This window comes from Staurois parvus, unplaced genomic scaffold (genome assembly GCF_062004578.1).
Source record: "Staurois parvus isolate SC_StPar_1 unplaced genomic scaffold, SC_StPar_1.0 ptg000017l, whole genome shotgun sequence".
Classification (NCBI taxonomy): domain Eukaryota; kingdom Metazoa; phylum Chordata; class Amphibia; order Anura; family Ranidae; genus Staurois; species Staurois parvus.
Window position 1 is genome coordinate 216458 of NW_028317813.1, and position 21934 is coordinate 238391.

At 38.9% G+C, this 21934-nt stretch overlaps 1 protein-coding gene across 1 annotated transcript in view; it reads left to right on the plus strand.

The window, feature by feature from the left end:
• Nucleotides 1-20066, plus strand: part of SERP2 (stress associated endoplasmic reticulum protein family member 2) — a 32681-nt gene extending 12615 nt beyond the window's left edge. Inside the window, exons 2-3 of the mRNA XM_089678672.1 lie at nucleotides 4752-4824; nucleotides 19633-20066. Coding sequence (XP_089534798.1) covers nucleotides 4752-4824; nucleotides 19633-19673 — 114 coding nt within the window. The 3' untranslated portion in view covers nucleotides 19674-20066. The remainder of the gene's footprint in view (nucleotides 1-4751; nucleotides 4825-19632) is intronic.
• The last annotated feature ends 1868 nt before the right edge of the window (nucleotides 20067-21934 follow it).

A 21934-nucleotide genomic window follows, 5' to 3' on the forward strand; every position in this document is an offset into this window, starting at 1 on the left:
CCCCCCCCCCCCGAAAACCAGTGGTGTTCTTCAATTGGCCGTTGGGTGCTGGCGACATCATCTTGTCTAAGGGAAACCGGCACCACCGCCTGCCTACTGTGCATGCGCAAAGCGTGCTGCACTTTGTGAATGGGCCGCAGTCCTCTGGGACCTTGGAAGTGTCCCAAAGGACTGTGATGGGGGCCGACTTCTGTCTCAATTTGCCACGGAAAACTGAGTCGGAAGTGGGAGAGGGTACCTGTCAAAACCAGGTACCCCCCCAAAAAAGGATGCTAAAGGTGGCATCGGAAGGGGGGAGGAGGCAGAAAAGCGAAGCTTCCACTTTTGGATGGAACTCCGCTTTAATTGAACAAGCTGAAGTTAGAAGCTGATTGGCTACCATGCACAGTTGCACCAGATTCTGAGTGCTCCAGTTTTAGTTAATCTGTCCCTATGTGTCAGTAAGATGTCAGTAACTGCAATATGAACTTAACCACAGAGGAATCTGTTCTGGTTATTAGAGGCTGTAGATTACCTGTGATACAGACTGTATTAGTAGCCATCTTGAGAAGCATGTGTCTCAAGACTGGTACTGCGTACTCAAGCATCAAAGGGCATAAGCTATGCTTCTAAGCTATGGATCAGGGCAAGGTAGTAAATATTTGCAGATCCCAAAGACTGGCACTACATTTTCCACCATTAAAGTGATTGTAAACCCTCACCTTGTTAAACTACCCATTTAGTTTAACTCCTTGATGCCGATGGTACCCAAACATGTGGCCTCTCAGCAGCTGGGCCTTGACGCCGAGAGTCCAGATTTGCGTACCCAGTGCAAACAAATATCTGCCAAGAGCGAGCGCACTCCCAGCACATTTACTGGTGCCTCACGGAAAAGCTTTCTTATCATGTGACCGCTGTGACAGCCATTGACGGCGGTCACATAACCCTAAACCCTGCCACACCTCCCAGCCTCACAAAGCCCTTAAAGTGCTGGGAGGCACTGGCGCCAAGGGGTTAAAATAGAAATAAAAGGCAAATCATTTGTGTATAGCTATAAAACAATATATGCACTTTTCTCTGCTTTATAAGTGATCACACTCCCTGTGTTCTCAGCTGTATAAGAGTTAGAGAAGGAGAAACAGCATCACACTGATCTTTCCCATGAATGGCTGTGCAGGGGGGGTGTCAGGACAAGTCTGATCAAGGAAGGAGAACAGGCTTCCCAGCACAGCTAGAGAACTGACCAGGTTTTGCTTTCATGCCTAGTGTGGTCAGTTTTTAATGGGAAAGCAGAGGGACTGACAGGAACACCAGGGATTTCAAACAATGGAAACAGTACAAAGAGAACTTTTTCATACAAGTACATGGTACAGCAGGCACATATCAGGAATATGAAATGTTAGGTTTACATTTTTTAATACTGGATTTCAATATGTAAGAATAATTGTATTTAAGGCCTACATTTTATTGAGATGGCTCCGCTAAAACAAAGTTTCCCTACAAAACATTCCATGGAATTTGTCCAGTTTTCCACCAATTTGAAATCTACTCAAACCATACCCAATTTGTATGTAAAACATTAATTTTTACGACGTTGCTGTAGATACATAGTTTAGTCATGTAGATCCTTCTAAATATGAGGAGATCCAGCTTTGAAATCCATCACTACTGACTGCACATTGATGTCTCGTATGTTTAGAACAATTCTGTGTGTTAGCTGGAATACATGACGCACAAGCAATCAGTAACTCCTCCAGTGGGATCAGAATGGAAGGTACTTATTAACTTCGCACATTATTTGGTGTCTACACCTGGGTAGTTATAAGATGTGCCTTGAATAGGCAATAATAAGCAGCTCTTTATGTATTTTTAGCTTTCCTATCAAATTACCAAACTCAGTCATCCACTGTATTTTCCCACAATAATTCATAATGTACATTTCAGATGTTTTCTACTTAGTATAGGTGGGTGTAATCCCACATCTGAATACATTTTCTGGAATAAATGCTGACTAAAATACAAACATTAACTCTTCACTTACTCCGACTCTTAAGTCACTCCAGCTTTCATCAGCATCGTACTACGGTTATTTTCCACTAGAATTTGATGTATTTAATTGCTAGCTGAGACCCCATAAGCTCACTATGATACCCCTAGGATGTTGGCTCTGTTAGGTTGTATGCTATGACTGAAGAACATCAGCCTGGTTGACCTTCTGGAGGAAGGTGCAGGACCAGCCGCTCCACCATTAGTAGGACCCATCAGAGCGGTTTGACATATGGCAGTGCTGGGCACTGAAGATGGCTGCCTCTAGGAGCCCCCACTTTATTTCTATCACCTGTTTTCTTGTCTAATTGGCTCCCTTTCATAAATACACTATGTTGCACTCTGGTTATTTTGTAAGAATTCTCTTGGCTGACTAGCTATAATGGAGGTTTAATGAGGAATTACCTTTAATGCCTACTGTTGATCCGGTAATCCCCCACAACAGCACCAAGGTCATTCAGTACCTTTTAATAATTGTAAGATATTTGTTGTTTCTACACCTAGAAATACTAAGTAGGTGTGGTAGAGAAGAGCCCTTTGAACTTTCCCCCCAATAGGTAGGCAGGGACAACCTTGCAATACTGAGGCTGTCATGGAAGATTACTGAAATGATTATTACTTAGAAGAACAATACTTAATTTGTCCTCCTATTTGTGATATTTTGTAAAGTGCTGCGGAAACTGTTGGCACTATATAAATCCCGTATAATAATAATAACCAGTGCTGCAAAGTAGAACAAAAAGTGCGCCAAATTGGGCATTTCCTCCGTAAACTGTGATTTTATTAAAATTAGATATATACTCACAAACAAAGCAGTAAAACAAGCGTATAAGATCCTCAAAGGAACATAGAAGTGCAAGACCAGTGCGAGTCACATCAAGAGGGGAGACTCTCAAAGTTCAGCTGACATGTTTCAAAGGGGGATCCCCACTAAGCAGGTGGATGACAGGTGCACGTCCGTTCCTCATATGTACAGTGGACACAGACACAGCCCGCTGTCCTCTATGGGTGGTCAGATGGAAACGCATTTTACTTCTGACTGTCATCTGATCTGATCTGCTAGAAGGATGGGGAGTAGATCCCCCATCTGTCTGTTTTTAGCGGATTGAATCGGATGCAGGCGGGTGTAAACAGACACATGCTGTTTACATCCACCGCTCCATAGAGAGCAATGGATGGTCCAGTTGGGGCCACCAGAAATAATGGACAGGTGGACCTGGAAGGTCCTTATAGTAGCCAGCTTTGGACAAAAAGTAAAGGTAAATCTCACTATGGGGTGAGAGACAGCAGCGAAAGCCTGACCGTGTTTTGACCCTTCTCTACTTTGGGCAGCATTATCCTTTAAAAGATTTAACAGTGTGCTATGTAAAAGAAGAATTCATCTAACTAGAAAGGCTTTGACTGCTTTTTGGCAGAGTTTGTTCATATAGAACAGGGGGCTCCAAACTTTCAAAGAAAAGGGCCAGTTTAGTGTTCTTTAGGCTTTAGGGGGGCTGGGCTGTGGCTGGGGAGAGTAGAAAATGCCCCGATCAGTGTCCCATCATTGGTTTTAATGGGAGGAAGAGTGCCCCATTGCTGAAATCAATGAGAGGAATAGTGCCCCATTGCTGATATCAGTGAGAGGAATAGTGTCCCATTGCTGATATCAGTGAGAGGAATAGTGCCCCATTGCTGATATCAGTGAGAGGAATAGTGTCCCATTGCTGATATCAGTGAGAGGAATAGTGCCCCATTGCTGATATCAGTGAGAGGAATAGTGCCCCATTGCTGATATCAGTGAGAGGAAGAGTGCCCCATTGCTGATATCAGTGAGAGGAAGAGTGCCCCATTGCTGATATCAGTGAGAGGAAGAGTGCCCCATTGCTGATATCAGTGAGAGGAAGAGTGCCCCATTGCTGATATCAGTGAGAGGAATAGTGTCCCATTGCTGATATCAGTGAGAGGAAGAGTGCCCCATTGCTGATATCAGTGAGAGGAAGAGTGCCCCATTGCTGATATCAGTGAGAGGAAGAGTGCCCCATTGCTGATATCAGTGAGAGGAAGAGTGCCCCATTGCTGATATCAGTGAGAGGAAGAGTGCCCCATTGCTGATATCAGTGAGAGGAAGAGTGCCCCATTGCTGATATCAGTGAGAGGAAGAGTGCCCCATTGCTGATATCAGTGAGAGGAAGAGTGCCCCATTGCTGATATCAGTGAGAGGAAGAGTGCCCCATTGCTGATATCAGTGAGAGTAGGAGTGCCCCATCATTGATGTCCTTTGATGGAATAGTGCTCCTAAGTGCAAGCAAAGGGCCACATTTGGCCCTCAGTTTGGAGACCACTAATATAGAAGATGTTAATGTACAATATGTTGACATGCCTTTTCAGACGTGTTCCATTCTGATTTTGAAAGACTTATTCATTTGGCAAAATACAGGTCAGATTAACAAAAATGCTGCATTTTTTTTTCCAGCGGGTTGGGTAGACTAAAAACAATATTTTTTCTCCTGTCCAAGCCATTTTCCTGTACCGAATGTGCAGACAAATACACGACAACTCATGCGGTGGAAACACGGGCTCGTGCATTTATCTTGTAATCTTTGTACTGTCTCTTTTTGTTTAGAACTGACACGTGTTTGATGTTCTCGGCATTCTAGACATATAAACATATTCGTATTTATGTACTTTTAACACACAAAGCAAACATCAAAGGGGTACTACCTAAACTGTTTTTTTCTGCATTTTAGAGGCCGCAAGAAGAAAAATACCCTGTAGGACCTTGGCTTCTGGCACTGTTTGTGTTTGTTGTTTGTGGATCAGGTATGAATACAAAGCAAGGAATATTGCCATACCATCAATAGCTGTCAGTGGAAATTGAATGCTTAGCTTACTAAGAATTAATGAATGCATATTATAGTAGGTTCTGAGGGAAGGGGAGACAGAGAATGAATCTCATGTACATATTACAGATGAAGTCTTCATTTATTTAACTGCTAATCTGCAGGTATTAACCTCTTAAAGAGGAACTTCACCTTAATCCTAATAATTACAACAAAGGCACTTTTAGAAATGTTTAGTAATGGCAATCTACTAAGAAATGCTTACAGATAATTGCAGGCTTCTTTATTCTTTGCATGCCTTCATTCTTCTCATGATGGCCATTTTTATTAAGGGTTAGATGAATCCATCTCCCTTTTACTTCCTGGATCTCTGCCTAGAAATCTGGGTCTTCCACTTGGATCATGTCACAAGAACTTCCCAGAATGCTTCAGTGAGGCCCTAGTTATATCACCAGTGCCTCACTTAGCCAGGAAGTGGAAAAACAGTCATTGTAAGTAAAAGCAAAAAATGATCAATGAGTTGAAGATGGTTTCACAACAGTACAGAGTTGTATGCTGATGTGATTTTTTTTTTTTTTTTCGAAAGGGGGAAGGTCTGCTTTAACCCTATCATTGCCAGGTCCGTATGTTGTATGGACCTGACAGCAAGGGGTCTACACACACTCAGCCAACCTCTGGCTGTCAGAAGCAAGCAGTCTGGCACCTCAGTAGGCGCTAGATTACTTGCACCTCGCCTCTTGTCTTTTACACCCCAAATGTCTCATTAAAGAAAACCTGTCACCAAAAAATCATCACATAGGAGACTGTGATGGGGGAAACAAAAGTTAAGTAAAAAAGCATTTTTTTAAAATTGTAAATAATTAAAGTTACACCCAAGCACATAAAATCCCCTCCCAAAAAAATTGAGGCCCACCCCCACACTTAATGGAAACACATGTGTCGGGTGCGTCTACATATGCAAATGATACACATGTTACATATTGCCGCACACTCCAGAGTGAAAGTAATATTTCTAGCACCAGACCCCTCCGTAACGCTAAACTGATGACTTACAGGTTTTTTTTTATAGATATAGGGTACTGACGTTTGTCACTATTTTCAGGGGCACACGCAAATTCAGGGTTTGACATGTTGGGTATCTATTTACTTGGTGCAACCTCATCTTTTATATTTTATCACAAAATGGATAATTTATTGCGTTTTGTGTTCCCCAAAATTAACTTCAGTGCATTTTTTACTGAAATTTTGAGTTTCCGAAACCACAGTAATATGTGATAGAAAACAAAGTAGTGGTAGTTCCAATTTCTATCTATTTTTTTTTATAAGAAAATATATGATGTTTGGGAGGTTTGTGCATTCTACAGACCTAAAATTATTAAACGTGTGCACAAAACGCAAAACTGGCAAAGGTTAGCTGGTAAATGTGAAAAGGAGCCTATTGCTTGCAAAGTAAAAGGGCTCAGTTACATCATCATGTTGTAACTTTGCTAAAACACAAGTGTTCAAGGCACCCCAATACTGCAGGGAAAACGCTCCCCCCCCCCCCCATTTTTTAAAAATCCAGCTTGCTGCGCCTTTTGTTTAGTATTTGGGAAACACACGTTACATTATAATCATTGGTAACACATTGAAAATGCACTAAAAACTCAATACGCATTTAATTAGTGTGCCTTTAGTCACATATTCATGATTTTTCTTTGTGTCTGCATTTTATTTAATGGCTTAATGCAAGGTTTGGCTGAGGATTAGGGTGATTTAGGCTTGCCATCAGAGACCATAATGAACACCAATGGAAGGACTTTTTTGCTTGCAAATATTTTCCAATTGTCAATCCAGGGAGACATCTACCCCTCTATGTATGCAGACAAATTTATGGAATTTGCTAATCTATAACCAACTTTATTTGTTCTGAGACAACCAACCTCCTTTTGCTTACATTTCTTCTGTATTGATAGATTAGTAGGTTCTGCACAGAATGGCATTGATGAAACTGACATTCTGCCATTATTTTTTGTAAGACCTGAGATCTCCCTCAAAGCATGTAATATATATTATATGGGTTTAGAATCTGTAATCCTGCTGTGGGGAGTGAAGGTAAAGACGGTTGCTAATCCAAGGCTGCAGACAACATAACAAATGCAGCATTGGCATTTCATGTAGTTTAAAAATATGTTATGTATAATGATGTTGTGGTAGTTTTGCTACATTTACATTGTTGAAAAACAACATGGAATAAGTTGGAATTCCACTATGGTTCGGATCTGGTGATCTACAGCAATAGCAAGCAATAATATATCCATACACAGCAATTGGTGTGTGGAGCTTTGGTTTATAGTATAGTCTAGCTTTTCAAAATCATTTTACCATGGTTGAACCTGTGGAGCTTTGGTTTATAGTATAGTCTAGCATTTCACAATCATTTTACCGTGGTTGAACCTGTGGAGCTTTGGTTTATAGTATAGTCTAGCATTTCACAATCTTTTTACCATGGTTGGACCTGTGGCACTTTGGTTTATAGTATAGTCTAGCATTTCACCATCATTTTACCATGGTTGGACCTGTGGCGTTTGGTTTATAGTATAGTCTAGCATTTCACAATCATTTTACCGTGGTTGAACCTGTGGAGCTTTGGTTTATAGTATAGTCTAGCTTTTCAAAATCATTTTACCATGGTTGAACCTGTGGAGCTTTGGTTTATAGTATAGTCTAGCATTTCACAATCATTTTACCATGGTTGAACCTGTGGAGCTTTGGTTTATAGTATAGTCTAGCTTTTCAAAATCATTTTACCATGGTTGAACCTGTGGAGCTTTGGTTTATAGTATAGTCTAGCATTTCACAATCATTTTACCATGGTTGAACCTGTGGAGCTTTGGTTTATAGTATAGTCTAGCATTTCACAATCTTTTTACCATGGTTGGACCTGTGGCACTTTGGTTTATAGTATAGTCTATCATTTCACAATCTTTTTACCATGGATGGACCTGTGGAGCTTTGGTTTATAGTATAGTCTAGCATTTCACCATCATTTTACCATGGTTGGACCTGTGGCGTTTGGTTTATAGTATAGTCTAGCATTTCACAATCATTTTACCGTGGTTGAACCTGTGGAGCTTTGGTTTATAGTATAGTCTAGCTTTTCAAAATCATTTTACCATGGTTGAACCTGTGGAGCTTTGGTTTATAGTATAGTCTAGCATTTCACAATCATTTTACCATGGTTGAACCTGTGGAGCTTTGGTTTATAGTATAGTCTAGCTTTTCAAAATCATTTTACCATGGTTGAACCTGTGGAGCTTTGGTTTATAGTATAGTCTAGCATTTCACAATCTTTTTACCATGGTTGGACCTGTGGCACTTTGGTTTATAGTATAGTCTATCATTTCACAATCTTTTTACCATGGTTGGACCTGTGGAGCTTTGGTTTATAGTATAGTCTAGCATTTCACAATCTTTTTACCATGGTTGGACCTGTGGAGCTTTGGTTTATAGTATAGTCTAGCATTTCACAATCATTTTACCATGGTTGGACCTGTGGAGCTTTGGTTTATAGTATAGTCTAGCATTTCACAATCATTTTACCATGGTTGGACCTGTGGAGCTTTGGTTTATAGTATAGTCTAGCTTTTCAAAATCTTTACCATGGATGAACCCGTGGAGCTTTGGTTTATAGTATAGTCTAGCTTTTCAAAATCATTTTACCATGGTTGAACCTGTGGAGCTTTGGTTTATAGTATAGTCTAGCATTTCACAATCTTTTTACCATGGTTGGACCTGTGGCACTTTGGTTTATAGTATAGTCTATCATTTCACCATCATTTTACCATGGTTGGACCTGTGGCATTTGGTTTATAGTATAGTCTAGCATTTCACAATCATTTTACCGTGGTTGAACCTGTGGAGCTTTGGTTTATAGTATAGTCTAGCTTTTCAAAATCATTTTACCATGGTTGAACCTGTGGAGCTTTGGTTTATAGTATAGTCTAGCTTTTCAAAATCATTTTACCATGGTTGAACCTGTGGAGCTTTGGTTTATAGTATAGTCTAGCATTTCACAATCTTTTTACCATGGATGGACCTGTGGCACTTTGGTTTATAGTATAGTCTATCATTTCACAATCTTTTTACCATGGTTGGACCTGTGGAGCTTTGGTTTATAGTATAGTCTAGCATTTCACAATCTTTTTACCATGGTTGGACCTGTGGCACTTTGGTTTATAGTATAGTCTATCATTTCACAATCTTTTTACCATGGATGGACCTGTGGAGCTTTGGTTTATAGTATAGTCTAGCATTTCACAATCATTTTACCATGGTTGGACCTGTGGAGCTTTGGTTTATAGTATAGTCTAGCATTTCACAATCATTTTACCATGGTTGGACCTGTGGAGCTTTGGTTTATAGTATAGTCTAGCATTTCACAATCATTTTACCATGGTTGGACCTGTGGAGCTTTGGTTTATAGTATAGTCTAGCTTTTCAAAATCTTTACCATGGATGAACCCGTGGAGCTTTGGTTTATAGTATAGTCTAGCTTTTCAAAATCTTTTTACCATGGTTGGACCTGTGAAATATTCTACAGGTCTCAGGGAACACCTACCTAAATGTATTATATGTACAGTTTATGCTTTATTAGTTGTATATATGATGATAATAACATAATAATGAAAGAATTTGACACTCAGAGTGGATCATATTTTAACTTAAAATTAAAACCTTATTTCAGTAATAATTCTATGACATATTAGGCAGAAAAATGCAGACGATAAAAAATGTAGTGGGCATTTATATTGGTGGTCAGTGGAAAACCTCTCTTTTCATTGGTAATTAGTGGAATAGTGTTCATCTTACAAAGGAATTTGGTACAATAGTGCTCCTTTTGAAGAAAAGTGATCCGAGAAGAAAAGTTTCCCTTTACATTGGAGGACCAGTATGAGAAGTGCCCTTGTACATTAGTGGTCATTGGGAAAGAATGCTCTTTTACATTGTGTTCAGTAAAAAGAATCAGTTGTGGAACTATGCAGACACTGTCAGATGAGAAATCTATCCACCACTGTTTATTGTTCAAGGAACCCTTAGCAATCTTTAAAGGAACCCTATGGTTTCACAGAACCCTTGTTGAGAAAGGCTTCTATAGTCTATCAACGTGACTTAAAATTACAGTGTGTGGGATGACTTTCATGGATTGGTCTCTAGTGTTTTACTCTTTTATAAGGTTTCATTCCGGACAATTATTAAACACAAAGAGGTTCTATCATTATAATTTTTATATTACAGTTCTGTACCCTAAGGGACAGGTAAATGTAATACTTTGCCCCATGTTTCTAAGTGCTGTCTAACCCTGTTTATGAGCACTGACTTACCCCAGCCCAATCCTGCTGCCTTGGCCGATCTGACAACAGCAGTTTTACAGAAGACAGTTGATTCACAAATGCAACTTTATCTTGACTGAACACTTTCCCTATACAAGCAAAGGCAAGAAAGAAAGAGGGGCTGACACGTCACCCCTTCCTCTGCATTCCTGTGGCCGTTCCTTGTCTTTAAAAAGTGTTCGCAGCAAAGACAAGCTGCAGCTGTAAGCCCCCGGTCACATCAAAGCCGATTTTTAAATCGTGTGACTTACAGTGAAATCGCACGATTTCAAAATTGGGTAACTTGCCGATTTCCATGCAATTTGCAAGAAATCTGACACAAATATCTATGCAAATCGCACAAAAAGTAGTGCATGCACTACTTTAGAAATCGGTGCGACTCCGACCGCACCGATATGACCGCTTTAATAGCGGACGATGAGGTGCAACTTGGTCTTCAATTTGCAAGTTACCTGGCATGCAAATCGCATCTGATGTGACCGGGAGCTAAATCAACTGTCTCTTTCAAAGCTGTTGTCAGGTTGGCTGTGCCAGGAAGGGAGGGGGGCAGGTCAGTACTCATAACCAGGGTAGAAGGCACTTGGCAAAATGGAAGCCTGCATTAGAATCTAATTGGGTTCTTGTATACATGTACTGACAGTGAGCATGCTGAGAGGAGGAGAAATCAAAGTGAAGAGGGGGATAACCTCCTCTGTATTCTGTTATTTCTTCAGTATGCAATCAGTAGGCTGGGCTGTTCTTGACCAATCTTTGCTGCTGCAGGTAAATTTGTGGATCTGGCTGTGGTTCCAGGTAGGGCTACATGGACCAAACAATTGACTGCTCATCATTTCTAATCCCTTGGCAGATAAATATGTAACTATTATTATTATATTTCATAATGATAAAATATTTATCCTTTTTTTTACCTACTCTGTTAGCCACTTTCTTGGAGTACATTTTTAAATGTAGACTGTAATGTTTGCCTTTGCCCCATAGTCTTCCAGTGAACAACAGTCAGATTTTATTGCGTGATTATAGACATAAGAGAATATCAGTCTTCAAACAGGATATCCAGTTTGGGCTTTTTTTACCAGACGTCTAAGGCAGCTGACCTTCCTGGCACCTTCCCAGTCTGCTGTTCTCATACTCCTCATAGTACACTTATGTAAGGACACAGTAACAGTCTACATGGCTGTGCCACAGGGCAATTGGAAACTTTCTGCAACTGCAATTAGTGCAGACTTTGTTATTCATAACCCTTTCTTTACTTCTCCCAAACAGAATACTTCTGCCTAAAAGGAGCGCTGCTGTTTTCTTGAACATGTAAATATACAGTACTTGTTTTACAAGCCATTTTTGTGAAAAAAAAATGTTATTAAAAATTGCCTTTATATTTAACTATGCAGCCTGTCGTTTATTTCATGTAACTGCCAGAAAAATGTCTTTGCAACTACTGCATTTAGTAAGAAGGCAGCCTTTCCCAAAACTCGCATCCCACAGATCCCCCTGGGCTAAGTGTTACGACCCTTTCACATGGGCGTTCAGTCTGCATCCATTAGTTTTTCAGACAGATCCAAACTGAACCACAATGTATGTCTATGCTCACACAAATGTAAACAACAGATGTCTGTCGGGAGAAAAAAAAAAGATTTGTGTCCTTTACGGCCATTTTTAGGAAAGAAATATATTTTTTGTTTATATTTTTTTTTTTTCCAGCTATGAGGTTTTTTTTTTTCTTCAGCAACTAAAAAAATGGATGTATACTGGTATAAACTGAACCAAAGACTTATGTATTAAACTGATGTAAAAGGAGTCATGCATTTTTTAAATGCAGGTTTAATAACAGAACTTACATCCACCTACATCCATGTCCATTCAAGAATGCTTTTTTTTTTTTTTTTAAAACCGAACAGCCAACGTCGAGATCCAGTAGAGCGGATGTAGAATGATATAAACTGAAATGAAGATGGGTGTGCAAACTGATGTAAACTGCATCCATTTTTTTCTTTGAAAAAACAAAAGATGATGTCCCAATTTTTCATCAGTTTTTACATCAGTTGTTTTTACCATCCACTACCAATCAAAAATGAATCGTTTGTCCTTTTTACATCTGTTTTCCATCCATTCTGTTGTTTAACAGAACAAAAATAGGGCTTTGATCCATTTCAAAAAGCAGATGTTAATGGATGTGGATGTAAATGGGTGATCATCTGTTTTTTGATAGAGGTGCATTGATGTCCATTTTTCACCCCGTCAATGGATGGATGAAAAATGGACAAACGGTCCGCTTATGTGAAAGGGGCCTTAGAGATGAGTGTTCAGACTGGATCAGTTTGTCAGTTTTTCAAACAGATCCAGACTGAACCATAATGTATATTTATGGGCAGATGAATGTAAACAAACGTATTTCCGTTTTACCTTGGCTTAGATCCATCACGAAAACTGATTAAAAAAATAAAACTGAAACCTTCTAAAGAACAAGTTTACCTTTTGGGAACATGTTCCACCCATTTTTAGGGTGGAACATGTAAAATGTTCACAATGCTGTAGCCGAAGCCTCTACAGGTAAGCAGATCTACTGACAGGTCTGCAGGAGACCTGCATGGGACCAGTGATTTCTTGATCGATGGTGCAATGCTTTACATGCTCCTGCATCCAAAAATAATAAATACACATTCTTTTACGTGCAAAAAATGTGCATTTATTATATTTGGTCAAAAGGTGAACTTGTCCTTTTAAATCAGTTTATACATCCATCGTATGGTCAGAAGAAAATTTCAAAGAAAAGTTTTTTGTTTTTTTTTTTGCCTAAAAATGGTGTTATGCTGATACCAGCCTGGATTTAAAAGAGATGTGGAAAAAGCACAGATGGACGCTGTGTTCCTCCATGCAGGGCCCATATAGTTAATTAAAAAATACTAATTTTCTTTTTTCAACAACTTCAAGCCCCACAGCTACACACCTCCTATAGACCAGAGCAAACTTTACATTTCTGTTATACACCTATTTATTCAGCAAGAACGTTGTCATTACTTGAGATACAAAAGTCATACTTGCTGTATATCTTTTTTTAGGACTAATAAAGCTTTCCTTTAGTGATATTGTCTTGCAAACGTGATTTTCTTTTTTATTCAGTCCGTAGACTGAAAATGTATCAAAATAAAAAAAATGTACTTTTTCCTACTTTGTTCAGGGTTAGAGAATATTAAAGCTACTGTGGGTGATAGTAAAATGTTATTTTATAATTAGTCCTGTTCAAAATTACACTAAAATTCTGATTCTGGTACAAAGTATTGCAAATTGTTTTAGTAATGAAATAAAGACTTTTTTGAATTTTGTAGTTTTTTTTTTTTTTAAATAATGTAACTAACAAAACAAATAATAAATATTAATTTGTTAGAAATAAACACAGCACAGAATTGCATGACAATGGTGGTGCCCGTTCACATCAATGCAAGTCAGCAGGGCGCAATTTTGGAAAACATTCCTGTACTACTTTGGTGCAAATCCAGCATGATTTTGGCCCATAGAATATGCAACCAAGTCACACTACACAGCTGTAGCAGTGTGCAGCATGCAGATCAAAGCACATCCCTTTGATCAGCAGATAAATGAAATAGAGTAAATACAAAAATAGCACTTTGTATCACTCTGTCCTGTGTCTGAACAATGTTTATAAACACTGTGTCAAAAGGTGGTTTTTGGGGGGGTTTTACAGCAGCTGTTCTCTATTTGCATTTCCTAACCCCCATTATACTTTAGTTTGCTGCTGGGAGAGCAGTAAAATACCTGACACTGTCAAATGGGGAAAGGGAAGGAGTCCATAGTGCTGTGTGAGGTACGACATGCTTGGAGGTGGACAAATATGGCACAGGCATGAGGAAAGAGCATGTGCCTTCTGGGGAGGAGTGGTGTTAGGTGACCTCTTTACTTTGCCTGCATGGGCAAGTACCCACCCCCTTCCCCAATGTTAAAATAACCCAAAATGAGTTCAGGGCACACAGGATTTCCCTTTACATTGTGTTTCTGGGAAAACCAAAAATATGCACTTTATCTCTGTAGTACATGAAATTTTCCCCCATGACTTTTTTTTTCTTTTAAAATGCTGTAAATAATGTTAGAAGAATGCCTGTTAATGCTGCCAGAAATTCAGGCCTTAACTTCTTGTAATGCCTATGCTACACTGAAATCCCAAGGAGTACTGTCTCACCTCACTGGTTGACAACGCTGCTTGGGATTTCAATGAAGCAGAGGCAGTGTTGTCAGCTAAATATAGGAAGTTAAAAGCTCACTGGATTTCTGACCAGATATTTTAAAAGATGTTTATATTTTATATGATCTTTTACTTGCAGCATTTTTGAATAGACTAACAAGGGAAAATATTTGTGTGTTGCACAGATGTGCTGAATTGTTTTTTTCTTTTTGCACCCAGATATACAATTTCATAACCCCCTCTGCGGGAGCAAAGCATAACCCCCTCTGCGGGAGCAAAGCTGCTTTGTGTTTTTGTGCATAATGAATCAAGCCAGTGGAAATCACTATAGTACTTGAGTATGGGATTGTGGGCCACTTCATTGATTTGAATCCCACACACCAAAACACCTTCATTTTCTCACTGATGTATAGGAAATAATGAGTTCACCAGGCTGCTCCTCCGACTGTGGAAGAAAAACTGCTCAGATACTTTGCTTTACCCTATCCTCTGGTGCTTTCAGAAAAGGTCCACGTTGGTCCAGAGAAGGCCAGAAGAACAGAAGAGTTGTCACAATTGTACATTTTAAGGCTCAGTGCCATTTCCTCCAACCCTGCTGCTAGAATGTTTTATGGTATACATCAGGGGTAGGCAATCCTTCAGAGGTTGAGATCTACCTGGACAACATGGAGGAAATCAAAGATCCTGGGGGGGTGGGGTGCATTGTCATCGCCCTTTAAAAAAAAAAACAAGCCCCTAATAAAACGACAGAAGGAAAAACACAGGGGTTTATTTACCAAAGCTGGAGAGTGCAAAATCAGGTGCAGTTCTGCATAGAATTTAAAATTTCCTTTGCTTTGGTAATATGCCTCAGAACTTTAAAATTCCATTGTTTTGCCTCAAAATGTAAAATTTCCCTCATTTTGCCTCAGAATTTAAAATTTCCATTGTTTTGCCTCAGAATCTAAAATTTCCCTTGTTTTGCCTCAGAATTTAAAATGTCCCTTGTTTTGCCTCAGAACTTTAAATTTCCCTCGTTTTGCACCAGAACTTTACATTTCCCTTGTTTTGCCTTAGAACTTTAAATTTCCCTAGTTTTGGTTATATGCCTCAGAACTTTAAATTTCCCTCGTTTTTGCCTCAGATTTTGAAATTTCCCTTGTTTTGTTTATATGCCTCAGAACTTTAAATTCCCCTCGTTTTGCCTCTGAATCTAAAATTTCCCTTGTTTTGGTTATATGCCTCAGAATCTAAAATTTCCCTCGTTTTTACTCCTCAAGTTTTAAAGCCTTCACTTTTTAATTCAAATTTTAGGCCCTTTAAATACACAGTTGGACTACATATATGTAAACTGGTGTACCTCTGGCGATTTTTGCACCTTTTTAAAATAACACAGTGAGATTCAGTCACTGCTCCTTGGTTCCTCTCCACCACCAGCCTGATGATACACACAACTGCTGAACCAGGAAATCCATGTGTCACTTACCTGGCTATGCAGGATGATGGAAATGACAAATTGTTTTGCATATATAAAAGATCACATATGTGTGTATTTAGCCATCTCTCTTAAAATTTACTTTAAAAAATGCCCATTCAGCTTCTCTTAGGGCTTTTACACTACATGCCTTTCAGTTGCTTTTTTCTCCATCCATAATGCACAGAAAGTAGGTTATATGGTCGTCCATGTCATAGTTCACATCAGTGCTTGCAGAAAAAAAAAAGTAAAATGGGCTGCAATTTTTTCTGCACAGAACTGTGCTGGAACATGGAAAAACACACTGGAATGCACATGTCCCTATTTAAATTGAAGAAAAAGTGAGGGGGAAAAAATGAACTGGAATGCATCAAAAAATGCCTGGAATGTGTGAAAAACGCACATACGGAAACGCATCTGGACTGTGTTTTTCTATATAGTGTGAACCGGCCCTTAACCTGTTTGCTGTCAGAACTGTTTTTTTTTTCTTCTTTTTTTTTTGCAAATGTTAAAATAACCTTTTTAGGTGTGAAGATTAGTTCTAAGAAAATGAATGCGGCCACTACAAATGATTAATAATCTGCAATATGTCACATTTTTGATTTTGGGTTAAATATTGCTTTAACTTTATTGCTATCACATAGGGGACCAATAACCCCGTGTGTGATAACATATTTATTGTGACAGGTTCTCTTTATGGAGACAGCAGGGGTCTTTTAGACCCCTAATATCTCCCCTGAAGCTAACGGAGTGCAGAGTATGATGGAGTTTTTAAAGGTGTAAGGATTGATCCACTGGCAGATGATTCCTGTCACAGCAGATAAGTGCAGCAGGAGCTGGGATTCATCTTTAATTTTTTGGTGTAGAATTGGGATCACCCTTTAATGATGCTTAACATACCACAAAGAGCCCTTATTTGCAGTGTATACCCACGTACCAACCTGCCGCAGTACACATACTGCAGCAGGTCAGTTTGTACAGGCACTGTAATGTACAGTGGGAATAAAAAGTCTACACACCCCTGTTAAAATGGTTTCTGTGATGTAAAATAATGAGACAAAGATAAATCATTTCAGAACGTTTCGAATCTGTCAGATTGCGAGGGCATCTCCTGTGCACAGCCCTCTTCAGATCACCCCACAGATTTTCGATCAGATTCAGGTCTGGGCTCTGGATGGGCCATTCCAAAACTTTCATCTTCTTCTGGTGAGGCCATTCTTTGTTGATTTGGATGTATGCTTTGGGTCGTTGTCATGCTGAAAGATGAAGTTCCTCTTCATGTTCAGCTTTCTAGCAGAAGCCTGAAGGTTTTGGCCAATATTGACTGGTATTTGGAACTGTTCATAATTCCCTCTACCTTGACTAAGGCCCCAGTTCCAGCTGAAGAAAAACAGCCCCAAAGCATGATGCTGCCACCACGCTTCACTGTGGGTATGGTGTTCTTTTGGTGATGTGCAGTGTTGTTTTTGCGCCAAACATATCTTTTGGAATTATGGACAAAATGTTCAACCTTGCTTTCATCAGACCATAACACATTTTCCCGCATGCTTTTGGGAGACTTCCGATGTGTTTTTGCTAAATTTAGCCGGGCTTGGATGTTTTTCTTTGTAAGAAAAGGCTTCCGTCTTGCCACTCTTCCCCATAGCCCAGACATATGAAGAATACAGGAGATTGCTGTCACGTGTACCACATAGCCAGTACTTGCCAGATATTTCTGCAGCTCCTTTAGTGTTGCTGTAGGCCTCTTGGCAGCCTCCCAGACCAGTTTTCTTTCTCTTCTTTTTACCAATTTTGGAGGGACGTCCAGTTCTTGGTAATGTCACTGTTATGCCATATTTTCTCCACTTGATGATGACTGTCTTCACTGTGTTACATGGTATATATAATGCCTCCCTTCTCCTGACCAATACCCTTTAACAATGAGATCCCTCTGATGCTTTGGAAGCTCTCTGCGGACCATGGCTTTTGATGTAGGATGCGACTAAGCAAATATCAGGAAAGACCTACTAGAACAGCTGAACTTTATTTGGGGTTAATCAGAGGCACTTTGAATGATGGCAGGTGTGTATAGACTCCTATTTAACATGATTTTGAATGTGATTTCTTAATTCTGAACACAGCTGCATCCCCAGTTATAACAGGGTGTGCACACTAATGCAGCCACATTATTTTAGTTTTTTATGTTTACTTCCCCCACCTAAAAGATTTCAGTTTGTTTTTCAATTGAGTCATACAGTTTATAGGTCACATTAAAGGTGGAAAAACTTCTGAAATGATTTATCTTTGTCTCATTTTTCATCACAGAAACCCAACATTTTATATCCAATGTACTTGTACAGTACATCGCAGCTTTCTTCCGGGTCCGAGATTGCATCTGGAAACTTGAGCTGCCATTTGCTGCTGCACAAGATGATCAGCGGGTCCATGCATAAATGATCGGCTGATTGAATGACAGAAGAGGTCCTCTGTGTTGGTAAATAACAGCGCTCTCTACAGACAGCAGCGATGTGCCACTTTTTTTTCTTCTCCCTGCTAAGCAGGGAGTAAAAACTGGCACATTGCTTAGTAACTTCAGAACACTGGTTAGAAAATCGACAGATTGGTCATCCTACGAGTGAGAGACGTTCGTTCGTTGGTCAAAATCATGGCCCACATTAACCAATCTAAAAAAATCGTTAGTCAGGCAATACGTAGTGTTGACGTCTTCCGTACAAGTGGAAGTGATGCAGTGTGTGTGTGACCTTGTAGCCACGCCCTTCCGGCCAGTAAGAGCGATATACATGACAATTAACAGCAATGAGTATAATATAGTTTATTACATTACCTATATAAATAAATAGTGATACATAAAATATAATATGCAGAATTCTGGTTTCATTATCTCATCAGGCCAATCTACTTTTAACATTTGGATTTTTCCTTCGTGTTTATGAAGATTCCTTGGACATAAGCATCTGGGTCATCTTCTGTTTCCACTCATGCGTGATAGCCCTTGATAGATTTTTTTCGTACGACCGTCATACCACCGCATAGAAAATCGGTCGTTTGTATGCAAAAGGACATTTTTCACTGTTGTTCAACCTGATTTTTTTCGTTCACAATATCTTTATTGGTTAAAACATCTTCTAATCAACGAAGAGAAAATAGTTCGATCAGTTGTTCCGCAAAATTTTTTGGATGATCTTCTTATTGTGTGTACGGGACGCATTAGTGTCAGATTCACAGTCCCACTATAAGTGTCTGATCACTGTTATTACTAGTATAAAAAATTTTTTCCAGTATATATAACATAATTTGTAGATGCTATAACTTTCATGTAAACCAATCAATATACACTTATTGAGATTTTTTTTTTTTACCAAAAATGTAGCAGAATACATTTTGGCCTAAATTTATAAAGATTTTTTTTTTTTATTTTTATTGAATGTTTTATAGCAGAAAGTCAAAATATTTTTCAAAAAATAAAAAATCTAGTGATGCTCAAATACCATCAAAAGAAAGCTCTATTTGTGTGAAAAAAATTATATAAATGTAATTTGGGTACAGTGTTGCATGACTGTGCAATTACCAGTTATAGTAGCGCAGTGCTAAATAGCAAAAATGACCTGGTTATGGAGGGGGAAAAAATCCTCCGGAGCTCAAGTAGATCAGAAACATTTAAAGCTGCTTAGCTTTTTGTATTTTGGGAACATGCTTTTTGGATTTGGCCTGGTGAGCAATTCGGTGACTTGTGAGAACGCTGACTGGAATGTATCCTTTTTGTTTCAGCAATTTTTCAAATTATCCAGAGCATCAGGATGGGCATGTGAGAATGAGAAGAGTCTGGACACTTGCCTTACGTCAGCAGTCATAATGGAGAAAGCCACAGCTGTGAATCGGTGGAAACCTTGAGAACCCATTAATTATTTTGTGCCTACAGAGTTTACCTTGAAGAAAAGATGGAAGCTCATGATTTTAACCTTGGTGCATTAACACTTCAAGTTCTGCTCCAAGGAGGGACTTGTTTCTTTTCTATATATACATCAGCTGAACCACATTGGTTGACTCTGTTTTATTATTTATCTTTTTTTCTTTTTTTTTTTAAATCTGTTTACAAGACATGGATGCTGTTGTGTGAAAGAAAAATTGTTTGGTCTGGATGTTACATGGAAAACATTAGTGTTGTCCTAGGTATTTTCTTTTAAATAAAGAAAATGTATTCATGTCTGTTTCCTTTTCCTGATTCTGCTTCTGATGGAAGTAAAAATAATATCCAACTTTATATGGTGCTATATCATACTAGAAATATGAAAAATGACTTCCTAAAAGACAATGATACCATCTAGCTCCCCATTTCCGACAGCTGCTTTGTCATGTGTTCCAGCCTGCCTCCCGCAGTCCATTAAAGCGAAACTCCAAGCAGATATAAAAGGCACATATTAAAGGGATATTAAACCCAAAACAAAAATGTAATGTATATGAGCTTACCAATCCTTAGGCTCGATATACTCTACCGTTTTTTTTTAAGCTAGCAGCTATTATCAGCATATTTTTTTTTCTCCTAGAAGCTAAATTATTATTATTATACAGGATTTATGTAGCGCCAACAGTTTGCTCAGCGCTTTACAATATAACGGGAGACAATACAGCAACAATACAGTTCAAGTCTATAGAACCAAAAATGCAATGTTTTGCATTCTGCAGAAACACAGTACAGTCCATTTAACATGATTTCCTATGGGACAGGTTCACATCTCTGCGTTTTCACCTCAGTGCGTTTTTTTGGAAAGGGTCAGGGACTATTTTGAACGCAAAACGTTGCATTTTTGCTTCTATAGACTTCAATGGAAATGATGCAGAAAAGCATGTATTGCATCTTTGCCGTGTTTTTGATGCGTCTTGCCTTTAAAATTTAAAAGAAAATAAAATGAAAAAAAAACCCAAAATGCATCAAAAACGCAAGCGTGCAAAATGCAATGCAGAAATGCAACCTGCATAGATGTGAACCTAGACTTATGCAGGCCATAGACAGGTCATTTATCAGCTGATTTTTTTGTCCGAAAAACGAAACATCGTTCATTCTGTAAACCGATGTTACCACCATTTCGAAAATCATTTGTTTTAACACGAATTTTCCAGCATGACCGATAAACAAAATGAGGAGGAACCACGAAAATCGGCCAATGCCATTGCCCCACTAACAGTGCGAAAATCGGCCAATTATACTTTCAGACGAAAAATCGGCTGATAAACGAATTGTCTATGGTCTGCATTAGACTATTAGCATTTTTTGAGCTTCAGTGTCTAGAAGCAGAAAAAAAATGTGTTTTTGTAGAGTTTTTTTGGAGTGTTTTTCCAGCAGAAAAAAAAACACAAAATGCTCCTAACACTCCTAAATGCTTCTGAACGCTACTGGAAAACTAGTAGTTTTTCCCAGCATTTTTTGTGCTTAGAAAAAAGCTAGCCTTAAACTGGGGGCTGCATTAGTTTTTTTTGTTTGTTTTTCCAGACTTTTTTTTCCTTTATGATATCTGGTGATCCAGCCAGAAACACACTTCTGTCTTTGACTGGCCATAGATTATACAATTTTCTTGAGACTTTAGATTTGGCAAAAACCATATAATAGGAGGTCAAACCTGAGCAACACTTTCAATTGTATCCAATTAGGCAGGCCCTTGCACTACATAGTTGAAGGTAAATCTAAAGGTGGAAATTGGACAGAAAATAGTATAATGTATGGCCAGCCTTAGGGTGGCTTTACTTGGTGAAGGAAAGATGGAGCCTCCCTTAGACAGCAGCATTGTCAGTCTTGGTAGAGGGTAGTGTTTAATGGACTAGCAAATTTAGATGGACTTGACTAACGAATTAAAGCTGCTCTCCAGCTAACACTTTATAATCTGTTGCAGCAAACATTTTCCCTTTTGGGATAAAGGTTTCACATAAAGTTGAGCATTGTAAGCATCCCTGTCAGTGGTAAGTGGTTTGTCTCAACACTCTTAAAACTGCCATTTTTTCTGGACAGTTTGGTCTGGTAAAGTAGAACTGAAGTATGTAGAATACTCACCACCTTTTCAGTGATGCAATTGTTGGA